The sequence below is a fragment of the Limulus polyphemus genome, unplaced genomic scaffold, assembly GCF_000517525.1.
Source record: "Limulus polyphemus unplaced genomic scaffold, Limulus_polyphemus-2.1.2 Scaffold2258, whole genome shotgun sequence".
Taxonomy (NCBI): domain Eukaryota; kingdom Metazoa; phylum Arthropoda; class Merostomata; order Xiphosura; family Limulidae; genus Limulus; species Limulus polyphemus.
The window spans coordinates 86,189-98,850 of NW_013667868.1; the positions used below are offsets into that span (position 1 = coordinate 86,189).

The 12,662-nt window shown below is 31.8% G+C and overlaps 1 protein-coding gene across 1 annotated transcript in view; it reads left to right on the forward strand.

Annotated features, from left to right (window-relative positions):
- The window catches only part of LOC106466435 (spartin-like), a 32,488-nt gene that overhangs the window by 10,847 nt on the left and 8,979 nt on the right, over window positions 1-12,662 (forward strand). Inside the window, exons 4-5 of the mRNA XM_013926718.2 lie at window positions 8,137-8,331; window positions 12,170-12,331. Of these exons, the coding sequence (XP_013782172.1) occupies window positions 8,137-8,331; window positions 12,170-12,331 (357 nt within the window). The remainder of the gene's footprint in view (window positions 1-8,136; window positions 8,332-12,169; window positions 12,332-12,662) is intronic.

Consider the following 12,662-nt stretch of genomic DNA (forward strand, 5'->3'; position numbering starts at 1 on the left):
GTATGAACATTTTCCTATACATCACTCTTATATATATATATATATATAAAAACAACTTGTATTCTTAAATATAGAGTAAATATTCCAGCTGAATAATAATAATAATAATATTATTATTAGTGTCCCTACATGGAATATCCATAATCCTGTAAATTTAAACTGTGGAAGTTAGGCTATAGTAAGTTTATCATTGCTAAAAAGTTTTGTATTAGTCGTGTATATAGACTGACTATGAAAAACCAATTCATAAGATGAAGTGCAACATTCTCTATGAAAAAATATTTAGAAAAGTCCAGATGAATTTTACTTTTCTGTATTTATCTCAAATTACTAGTGCAATTCTGATAACATTAACACTGAATTATTGATATCTGTAAGTAAATGTGTATGCTAACATATTGGTGAATGCTTTGTATATTGTAGAAGAGAAATATCACCTTCCTTTCTTAAATTAACAAGATTCTTCTTCTCCAAATTTTTTTAATGTTTTTCACTTAAAATAAAGCAGAAGGACATAATTTTCGATCCAAAATTGTTTTATATATATGTCATTATAGGTGACATACTTTGAGGCTACCACCATTACTAAAGATGAATATTTAAAAATATACATTGAAAGGTAACTTTTAGCTCTTGTAAAATGATACTACTTTATTGTTTCTACAAAGAATACTTTGAACTAGAAAAATCTCCCTTTCTTGGTCAAAACTTGCTCTTTATTATGCTTTTCAATACATTCAATAATTTTGAAGTTATTCCGTGGTAAAGAGAGTCTTGTTAATGAGTTGAAAGATATCAGCTGTCACACACACACACACACACACACACACACACACTAACACAATGTATATGCATGTCCATGATACTTCATAAACAGTGGTGAAAAGTTTTGAGATAAATGTACAACTAGAAGTAAATACCAAAGATATTAATATAACTAACATGTGGTTTTAAGCTCCCAAACCCTTATTTTTTTACCAGATTAAGCATATTACATCTCTTGAATAACACTTGTGCACTGCATTCAAATGGCATATCAGACACTATACCTTTGGCTGCTGTAGGTCCAACTCAGCCAACAGTTTTAGTACTGAATGAAAGGCCTCTTGTCAGTGACTTCTAGCAGACAAAAGATAGATCAGAAATGTTATTTTTACGTACTTCTGATCATAAATTATAATGAACTTCTCAGTTATCAACCCTCCTATATTTTTCAGGTTTATTATGGTTTCCATAATGGTGTTTTTGAGTTTATTATAATGAGGTTACATTAATTTCTGATATTTAACATAAAAGAGTCAAAGCTGTACAGAGAATAAATATTTAATCTCTTCAGATTTTTGTAATATCTTTGGATTTGCCTCAGGTCAATATGACATGAATTGTAACAAATCTACCTAATATCTGAACATGACGTGAGTGTTAAGAGGAATGTGATTTTACTAATTGTTTAAATTTTGGGCATTATACACAGTTACATTGATCTTTTCTTTTTGTGTGTGTGTGTGTGTTTATATATATATATTGTTACAGGGGGTTCTCATTATATGTTGGAGTTAGGGACCAGAAAGTTGCAACTCATAATGAAACTGTACAACAGGAAATTTTCACCCATAAGAATTATGGGGGATGTAGGGAACGTAAGAGCGTAAACATTGCCTATGTGATGCAAAGTGGAGCAACTTTTCCTATAAGAAACAATGAAATATGGTATTGAAAAGGGACCATAACATAAGAAAATGTTGTGTTTTATACCTAGTGACCAAAATACTTACTGTACATGTACAGTACCTGTACTATCCTATACAACACATTATGTACACATATTTATAACTAATTCTGAGTTCAAGGACCTTTAAACAGCATTTACATATACCAAACACTTCATTGAAACCATTTTTATGAGCATTTTGAAGCAGCTCTGTACACTTTAAAACATTTTCCTTTTTTAATAGAAAACATATTTGTGACATTTTAAACCAATGACTCAAACAGAAAACCATTTTTAGTGTAAAAAATCACAGAATATTAAACAACATTTAAAAAAGATTTTACCATAACCTTTAATTGTATGTTCTTATCGTGGAGAGTGTATGCATTGTACTTGATTTGCTTGATTGAAGAAGGTGTTGGGAGAGGATTAGGCAGAAGATGAGAATGGAGATGCAGCTGTAATGTCATCAGCATCACTGCCATCTGCCATCTTTATCTGTATAAACACATAGGCTCAGGATTTTCCTTCACTTGAGTCCCAGAAGGGCCTGTTTTGGGTTTTTTGAGTGTTTTTTGTATGTTCTTTGATGTATTATTTAATTAAATAAAAATTATTTAGTGCATTACTGCCAATAGTATAAAAAAAAAGTAGGGTTAAGTGTCATCGACAATAGAAAAGAAAATGATTTTTTGTATGTGAAAGACTTATAGTGTTAACTGAAAGCCAAATTTCGTGAAGATATATACGCTATATTGAAAGTTAGAAGTATTAAATTGATAAAGACTAAACAAGTACAAAGAGGTCACTGGGTTGGTCAAATTGACTGAGCCCATGTTGAAAGAGTTAAACTGAACTGAGTCAAAACTATGAACAACATATCTGCGGGGAAATTTTATGTTGTGTTCCTCAAAAAGTCAGTGACATAAGTGCAAAATAACATATATCACAACGACGTATAATGAGGACCCCCCCCCGTATAACATTTCTTTATCATTGTATGGATTCTTTTAGATTATTTGGTAAAAACAGTACAAAGTCCAGTTCACATAGCAATAACAAATTAATTTATTAAATAAGTGAATAACATTTGTTACAGTATATGCTAACTTGTAGGTCTAACTTCAAACACAATGGTTCAAGTAACATTTATCAGAACTTCCGAAAACTAACACATGTCTAAGTGACAAGTAATGTTTGAAAAGAAATTCTGGGAAAAATTTACATCTGTTTTACATGTAGAACTTGATTTACAGACAAATAGCTCATTGCCTAACTGGCATTGAACTAACTAATTTGATTATCATACTTATTTTGCACTTAGTACAGTAAGCTTCTGGATCATGGCAAAATGATTAGCAAACAAACACCTAAATTAAAACATTGAAAATATAGTTTATAACACTGTCCCCTTTGTGGATTGTGAAGCCCTTTGAACATTCCTAATACACAAATAAAATAGTACATTAAACTGTTCATTCCAAGTCTTTTTGGTGTTTTTCTTTTTCCAAGGGTCATGGTATGCAGACAAGGTTTTATCTTGTCTTGTATCATCCTTTTCTGTCCTGTCACTGGAGCAGTTCTCTCTAGGTAGGTGGATGAGCAAATTCAATGATGACTATATCTTCTATGATCTTCTGGAAAAGGTCTCTACAGGAATCCTGGACTCTTCAGCAGGTTAAGTTTCTGCTGGAAAATTCTCTTCTTAGGTTAACTAGCTCACCATTCACTCACTGACATATCTCCAAAGATGATCACAGTAGATGACATTTGGCTTGGACTGAGTGTCCTTCTGGATTTTGTAAACCACATCATTGATTCTTTTCAATGTGAAATATGGCCTTTCCAAACTCCTGCTTAACTGTGGAGTTCATACTTTCTTGTGTCTGGGATTGTACAACCAAACTATGTTGCCTTGATGAAATCTAGTCTTTTCAGCATTAATATCATAGCAACTTTTCATTTTATTTCTAGCTGATTTAACTCTTCCTGGGTAGAGTTGTGTATGACATCAGTGCTGTTTCTTAATCTCTCAACTTATTTTGTGTATGATGATCCAGAGTCACTAACTTCTGTATGTGGGTAGAGAAGGTCCAGTGGTACTTCAGTTCTCTCTCAAATATCAGTGATGATGGTGTAGTCTCTGTAGCTTCATGTACTGTCCTTTGATAACTCATAAGTAGCAGTAGAAAATCTTGATCCAACATTTTCTGATGTTCATCCACAGAAATGCCTAATTTAAAAGAGTACAGTTATATCTCTTCTCCATGCCTTCAAGAAATGGATAAAGGGCTGTTATTCTGTTGTTTTTTTTTATTGCATGAATCTGATATATTTCTATAAACAAGGTTGGATTAAAGTTCCATCCCTGATTTGAGTGAAGTTCCATAGGCACGCTCCAAACCTTGAAAGAAATTCATTGAAGAGTTTCCTTGTTAGGGATTCTGCTTCCTGGTTAGAAACAGTGTATTCTTCTAGCCATTTGATCAAATAGTCTATCATAAACATGATATATTTTTTCCCATTTTATTGTATGGCAGAGTACCAAGCACAATGACAGCAATCTTCTCAAGAGGTGCTCCAACACGGTGCTGCTTTAGCTACTCATGCTATTTCTTTCTAAGACCTTTCAGCTCACAGTATATTTCACATGATTTACACCAGTTTTTTACACCCAACCCAATATAAGTGCTCTTTTATTCTCTCCAGTGTCCTCTTAAAACCTGAGTATCCAGCTGTTGGAAGGTTGTGGAGATGACAGAGTGCTTTCCAATGTAGAATTTGTGGAAGTACCAACTGTAGTTGTTGTTTCTCTCCACTGGTATTTTGACATTTCTGACACAACAAGCCTGCCCTCTTGTAGGCATGAAATCACTCCATGTCTATTAATCTTCATCTTCAGGCTGTATGGAGTGTGTTTGCCATGAGGGTGTTCCTCCTTAATTTTTAATGCACTGAATACTTGGTTTCAAACTTGTATCTTTTACCTTAGCATCTTTCAGTTGAGTATTGGACCACATTAATTCTTCTTCATTACTTATAAATGTCACATCGTGGATTTATACTCTGATGCACTTCAGGTTGTTCATCCTTACTACCTTGTTCATCCTTCCTTTTACAGTGTTTACATTCTTCATTAATATATGGTCTTCTGGATTGTGCTTCAGCATTTCCAGGGTGATGTATAATGTTAAAGTTATACTCTTGAAATTTATGGAGTCATCTTTCTGTCTGACCTTTTGGATTATAGAAATTCACCAACCACTCCAGTGATGTGTGATTTGTCCAGAAAGTAAAGCTTTTTATATTTCGGTAATGATGGAAATGACTTAATGTTCAAACAACACCAAGTAGCTCTTTCTCAATTGTACAATCTCTCCTCTGCAACATTCATTGCCTTGATATGTTAAGCAATCTGATGTTCTTTTCCATGTTGTTTTTGTTATAACAGTACTTTCTCTGCAAAATTACTAACATCCTTACCTAAATTGAGTGGATTTGCAAAAGTTGGATATGCCAAAACAGGAGTAGGGGTAATTCTTTCTCCAGTTTATTGAATGCTTTCTCACAATCAGTTGTCCAACAAAAGTTGTTTGATTTTTCAATTCATTTGATGTAGAGGATAAGCTATATCGGAGAATGGTTTTTCAAAATGATGATAATAAGAGAACTATCCAAGAAATCCTTTTACCTCATGCAATTTCTGTGATGTTGGCAAATTCTGAACAGATTCAATTTCAGATGGGCCTGTAAACATGCCCTGTGTTCTCCTTATGTGCTTCCCATGTGTGATTATGTTATTCAAGTAGATGAGTATGACATTCCAAGGTACTTAATAGAGAGCACATTCCATTAGTTACTGAAATGTAGAAGATGAATTAATTAATACTAATGATAACAGAACATATTGCCACAATCTCCTCTTTACTTGCTTTATCGATTTGTACTTGCCAACATCCACTCTTCAGAACCAATGTTGAAAACAATTTTGATTCAGATAAAGCATCTAAAGTGGTCAATCTTTGGCAGTGGGTAGGCATTCTTCTTTGTGACTTAATTCATATTTTTGTAATCCACGCAAAACCTTTTGGATCCACCTTTCTTCTTCATACGTATAACAGGTTATGCCCATGGACTAGTAATCAGCTTTATTACTTCTTGTTCCTTCATGGCTTCTATGTTTTTGAAAATCTTAGCTTGTTTTGCTTGTGGAAATCATATAATTAACTGAGGTACTGGGGCTGCATATCCTGTATCAAACCTATGAGATATTTGTTTGGCATTAGTTATGTAGTCCACTGAAGAAGTTATCTTGATATTTTGTGAGCAAGTCATGTAACCTATTGAATTGATCAGATTTAAGACCTGTACAGCTTCATTATATAGCTCATGTAAGTGAGATGGTAAGTTGTCCTTATGGGAAGATTTGATATCAGACTTCCTACATCTTGCCTCAAAAGTGATTACTTGTGATGTTCTTTAATGTGGAAGCATTAACTCTACAGCTTCACATCTTGCAATGTCCCATCCAGATAGGACTCATTTTTATGGTTCATTGTGTTTGTGACCCTAATGATGACATTTTTATTCTTCAGATCCTTGAAAGTTTTTCCAACCATTAATCCATCAGGACATATTGGTTTGTTTGATTATACTACAGCCCAGTCACTAGATGCATATTTATTACTAACAAGTCCTGGTATGAGTATCTCACTTCTTGGTGCTACAATGACTGTTCACCATATTGTTACTGAGAAGTTCAACATTTGGTATAGTAATTGTCATTTAGTCCACAGGGATTTCCTAGTCATTGTCTATGAATATAGCCCAATATTGCATCCATGTCTCTGTGTGAAGTCCATTCCCATTTTTCCTTGATTTCAATTACCCACATATCATGAGGTATAGATAAGTCTTGATCAACATACTGCAAAGCTTCACATCAATAAATCCATTAGTTCCTGCACTGGTTTCTTTAAATAATGAAGTTATCTCATTTCAGACAGATAGAGTATTCTTAGCTGTACTTTGCCTCATAAGTTCAATTCATTCCTATTTCTATATTTTACAGTAAATGGTGTCCTAGGCTGTAATTCTTGGGTGAATGAAGAAAGGTGTGACTGGTTTGATTTTTGCATGCTTCATTCTGTTACTTATGTTGTTTTCTTGCTGCATAATGTAGACATCTTTCTATACTTCAGTTTTGTCATAACTTTTCTGTTTTTTGTTACCATCTTTCTGTACTTTTGGATGTTGTTTTAATCCCATTGTAATTCTCCAATAGATTACCAATCTTGTTTTCAATCATATTTATTTTCGTTCTGTTTTCTATAATTTACTTCTTGATCTCTTTTTTCTAATTTTCTGTAAATTTATTCTTAATCTTTCTAATTTTCTCTCTTCTTCTTGACCTTCTTTTAGCTGTATCGTTATCTCTGCCATCCAGTGACTCATCAGCAAGTCTGAAGGCTCATAAAGCTATAACCAAATTTTGATTTCTGTGATAGACACAATACAGATAGCTCATTGTGTAGCTTGATGCTTAACAGCAAAGCAAACACACCGGCAAATTAATATCTCTTGTAATGTTTATCTTTCTTTGTGATTGAAATTTAATTAATGTTCTACTTTGTTTTCAACAAATTAATCCCACTTTGACATAAGTTTGATAACGTGTTCTTTCATTGGATGGGTTCATTTTGATTATTAGTTAAAATCAGTGGCAAGACCAGTCCACATAATGATGATGGATTAATTCCTTCTTTAATAAGTGGATTACCTTTGTTACAGGCTACATTTACTTGGAGGCCTAATTTCAGATACAACTCTTCAAATAACATTTAACAGAACTTCTGAAAATTAATCTATTCTTAACTCACAAAAGCATTGGAATAACAATTCTGAGACAAATGTTACATTTAACTTACTTGTAAAATTTTGAACAGAGATGCAGTAACTCACATACATAATTATTGAATATAGAAAAAATATTATTCACTTGGACTTCCTGGGTTTAAGGTGTCAGCAATAATTCTTTAGCTTTAGGTTTTGATAAGAACTTTATTGATTTCAGATGTCCAAGTTTAAGTGTTCAAGACTTGTGTTGTAGTTTCTCGTACATGAAAAATTTTTCCTAGAAAAGACTTCTGTATCGATAAGCCACAATAGCTGTGTTATTTAGTGTTTAGTTATTTCTTTTATGTTTTTAATGAAGTCTAAGAAGATGAAGTAAAAAAAAAAACAATAGCATTAGAACTATAACATTGTTTAAAAGTTTCTTAATATTCCATATTCTCATAATATTATATGTAGTATTGGCATAGCATATTCTTTCTGTAATATAGCTTTCAGTAATTTAAAAGGTGTGTCATTTACATATTTGTGGAGTCAAAATGGAGATCACTTATTTTTAGTATTATTTTAAGGAGCGGAAATGGTTTCATTGGGTCTTGCTAAAGGAATGGAATACACAGGAGAATGGGTTAGAAAAGGAGCAGCCATGCTTAGGGAAAAGGTCCCTCAATCTCATCAGCCTTCTACTGTTGACCCTCGAGTTCAACGTGGACTGAAGGTTGCTGTGAAAGCTTCAGGAACTGCTGTAAGAGTCAGTGGATACCTGGGTAATTTTTCTAGTTGTATTAAAATTATAATCTTAACTATCATATTGATTCTGTGTAGTCTGGAATTTATTTCTACTTGGTAGGAAAAGTAATAGTAATATTTCCTGTAACAAGTAACTCAATTTGAGTAATGTGAGTTTAGTAAAACTAATCAAACTTAAATTCATTCCTCCACAGAAAAGAAATATAATCCATTTTAATCTATTAAGTTCTAGTGTTTAGTACAAACAAAGACTCAAAATCACTTATACATTTTGTTACTGATTTAAGCTAAAATGTTGTCTTACATTTCCACCTGCATCATTTAATCTTTTGGTCTAAGATTACTCAGGTATTTATAAGTAACTATTAGAGTTACTTCTGTGATTATCCAGTTTTATTTTGATAAACATTTTTGAAATATATGCTTCTTTGATGAGAGATTTACTAAGTTAGAAATTATGTAAAAGTGAATTCTTTAATTCTATTGATAAAGCAAGTCATATAATTACCTTCAGCATTTCAGTACTAAAGGAAATATGCTCTATTATATGACCCAATTATGCAGACCAAGTTGCAACTTAATATAGGGAAACAAATGGTAAAAGAGAGCAGAGAAACTAAAGAAATCATATCCAGTAACAAGTTAAAGAAAAATATAATTGCAATAAAATCAAACTTCCACTTCATTCTATCCAGTGAAGGGTGTTATTAGCTTTATTGTGTACTTCAATACAAATGAAGTTTTTTGTGTAAAATCAATTATCAAAACCCAATAGACTGCCTGATATTTTAGCTTGATACAGTATCCTATAAACACTTTTCAAGTGAGGCTGTTTACAATTGCAGTACAAGTTATCTAACATTCCTACTATATAGCTAATATTTGTTGATAAGTTGATCTTCATGTAGTCAAATTTTTATCTATACGTAATATTTTGCTTATCATTAGTACTTTCATCTAGTATCATTTCAGCAATCAAATTTCACGATCGATTTTTTGGTGATCCTATCCCTAGTACAAAATATTACCTATTTTGTCTGTATGACAGATGTTAATTTGTACTAATAATCTAAATTAACAATTAGGTGAAAGAGGATAATGTATTGATATAAAACTCTATTTATTTGTATCCTTTACTTAACAAATAATGCTTAAATAAGTATATAAGTGTTTATTAGGGCTAATTAGCTTAACTCTCCCAACACGGGGTTGGTAAATTTGACCGAGTCACTTGACATTTTGTACTTGTTTAAAGTTGATATAAATTTAATACTTATAACTCTCTGTATATTGGGTATATCTTGATGAAATTTGGCAGTCTTTCAGTTAATATCACAAGTCTTTCACATACAAAAAGTCATATTTCTTAGTGTAGTATTTCTAATAAAATAAAATAAGATTTTGTCCATGAATATATTGAGTATTTGTTTTGAATAGTCCGTGTGCAAAGTAATTTTCATGTTAGAATTAAAAATACTTTTCGTCATCTTAAAAATCTCAAATTTCCTTTGTGTAATCCCTAAAATTACCTAAATGCATTTCAAATGTTTTTTTCACTAAATTCTTATAGTTTATATGTTATTTTCTCTACCCTATCTCAAAACCATATGGGTCAATTCAACCGACCTTGTAACCACCAAAAATAATCGAAATAAACCTAAATTAACCTTCTTTTCTTTCTAGAATTACTTCAAATTGTAACATGAAACTACATTCGTTTATCCTAAGTAGCTCTAAGTGTGTAACATTATACATCTATTTATAATTAAATTTTATTGTTTTATTGCCATTTGAACCGTGTCTAACTGCTAACCCCGCCATTATAAGTTGTAAATCACTCAGGGAACGTGCAGTTCACATTACGTTATCGAATTACATTACCCACGAGCTGCTTGCGTGCGTGCCTCATGAACCATTTTAATTATATTATTATTATTATTATTATTACTTATTTTACCTAATCTAGTCTTAAATAACTTTAAAAGATCTGTACTTTTAATATTAGTTACTTTTATAATAATCAATAAAGAATAAATATGAAAAACAAGAAATAAAGTACTTACCCAATCTTCTTTTTTCATGCCCTTGATTGTCGAGGAGAGTTAAGCCTGATTTTTTTAGTGATTATAGTAAAGCAGTTAACAATTTTTATTTAATTAAATAATACATCAAAGAATATAGAATATAATAATGTGCAAAAAGTAGACAAATTCATTTCTAAAAATTTTCCTGGCTTTCTAACTATGCGACTAAAGCCGTTACAAATTCATCCAAGCTAGTTATTAACTTTCCCACGGGAACAATGTTGCTACTCAGAGTGAAATTGATGGTTATCTGTTCATAACACAATGCTATACAATACACTATTTGATAGATGAAAACCTTGACTTTCTATTGGTTATAGGTAATATATAATGAAACGTAAGAGAGAACTATCAACGAATTATGAAAGATAGGATGTGACAAGTGGGTGTGGTAGGAGGGGCCTGATTTTCTATTTGATAGCTCTGTAACCAAACAAAATTGAAGGCTATAAATATTATGGTCTGTTTGAGCAATAACAATTTTATAGAGAGTATTTTACGTTTAATTTCATACTTTTTCAAGGGGTGGTGGATAAAACAGAGAAGATAGAGAAAATGTGTCACACTAGGGCTAATTCATGATTTTTTTAAATATTGCCTTGTAAAAGTAAGAACTTAAAAAAACTTATATACTATTAAAATAGGAATTATTAGCCAAGATTTTATGCTATTCCAACTGGTGTAACATAAACAAAAAGTAGTTTAATAAAATTTTGAATGTAAGACACTAAAACTTTGTGTCATGTGCAGTAAAGTGTACCCGGGCCAATAGGGTTAAATCATATATTTTGAATCTTCATATAGTATCATAACTAAGGTATCATATAGTCAGTAAAATCCTTGATTGCTCCAATAGTTAATTGCCATCATATTTTATCTATTTTTTCTCTTACGTTTTTGTTAAAGTTTCACTATACATTTCTTTTGTTTATCACCAGTCAGTTAATGTTCCATACTGGGAATTCAGTTAAGTAGATTGTCACAATAAATTCAAGGAAAAGGAGTGTTAATAATATCAATTCACACTACCTTTCCAGTCACACCATACAGATATGGTCACTTGAGACTTTCAACATCAGACTTATAACACAATCTAAATGAAGATATGGGTTTCTGAGTTACACAAAAATTTACATGAGTGGTAGTGATATTATGACTTTAAACTGTGCCTTTGAGGATCAAAGACATTTGGTTAACCTACCAAATTTCTCTTAGTAAGTTAACTTGGTAGGTTATGATAGACAGTACACTGTAAACTCAAACTAATTGTTTTAACTAAACCTTGCATTTTTTGCATAACTTTCTTATCTCGGGAGTCAGTGTCTGATGTTATTGGGAAAGTATTAATAAAACCAAGAGGATGCTTAAGTAATTTTTTCTTAAGCATCTTTCAATTCTTAGTAGTATTGTTCCAGTACTTTATGCAGCTTCATATACCTGTTTAAATGGACTTTCATATTTTTTGGAGTGATATGAGGCAGAAATGGTTCTGTCAAATTGACACTGAAGGCAATTGTTTGTCTATATTGATTCAAGTATAAAAAATACTTGTACTAACTAGTTGCTTATTATGTATGACTTACTTTTTTGTCATCACTAAAAAAATTCTAATTTTAAGATGGGTGGGGGAATTACAGTTAGTAACCTGAAAAGCTGACTATAACAGTTTAATAAAAGTGGTTTATCATGGAAGAAAACTCACAAAATATTGAATAAGATATTTTAATTTCATATTTTCAAAGGCAGATTTTTTTTATTTTATGGTATCAAGTATCCAAGTTAGGGAAGCTTACAATGGCGCTGGGAGAATGGGCTGTTCCTCATATTAAAAACCAAGGCAGCAAAGTTCTGTCAAAGACGTTACAAGTGGATGTTCTTGATTCCAAAAACTCTATGGATGATGTACTAATAGTAGCAGCAGGAAGTGTAGCAGGTGAGAACCGAAAGAATCTGATATTTCATCTCTAACTAATTAACTTTGTAAATTTGTTAGGGTAAGCATTTGTGTTAGTTGTATAGACACGTCCATTTTTTTAGCAGCCTGTATGTGTACAAACATTGATATATATGGCGAGATACATTATATATATATATATATATATATATTATTTCATATTCATCTTTAGTCGTTATTTGGTAAAACTACTCCATTAACACTTAGGTGTAACTACTAGTTACCGTAATTTATAACCAACATATTTATTCTTTATCCTCTGTACACTACTCCTCAACACCTAGTGAACTCTAGTTACTGATGTGTAACC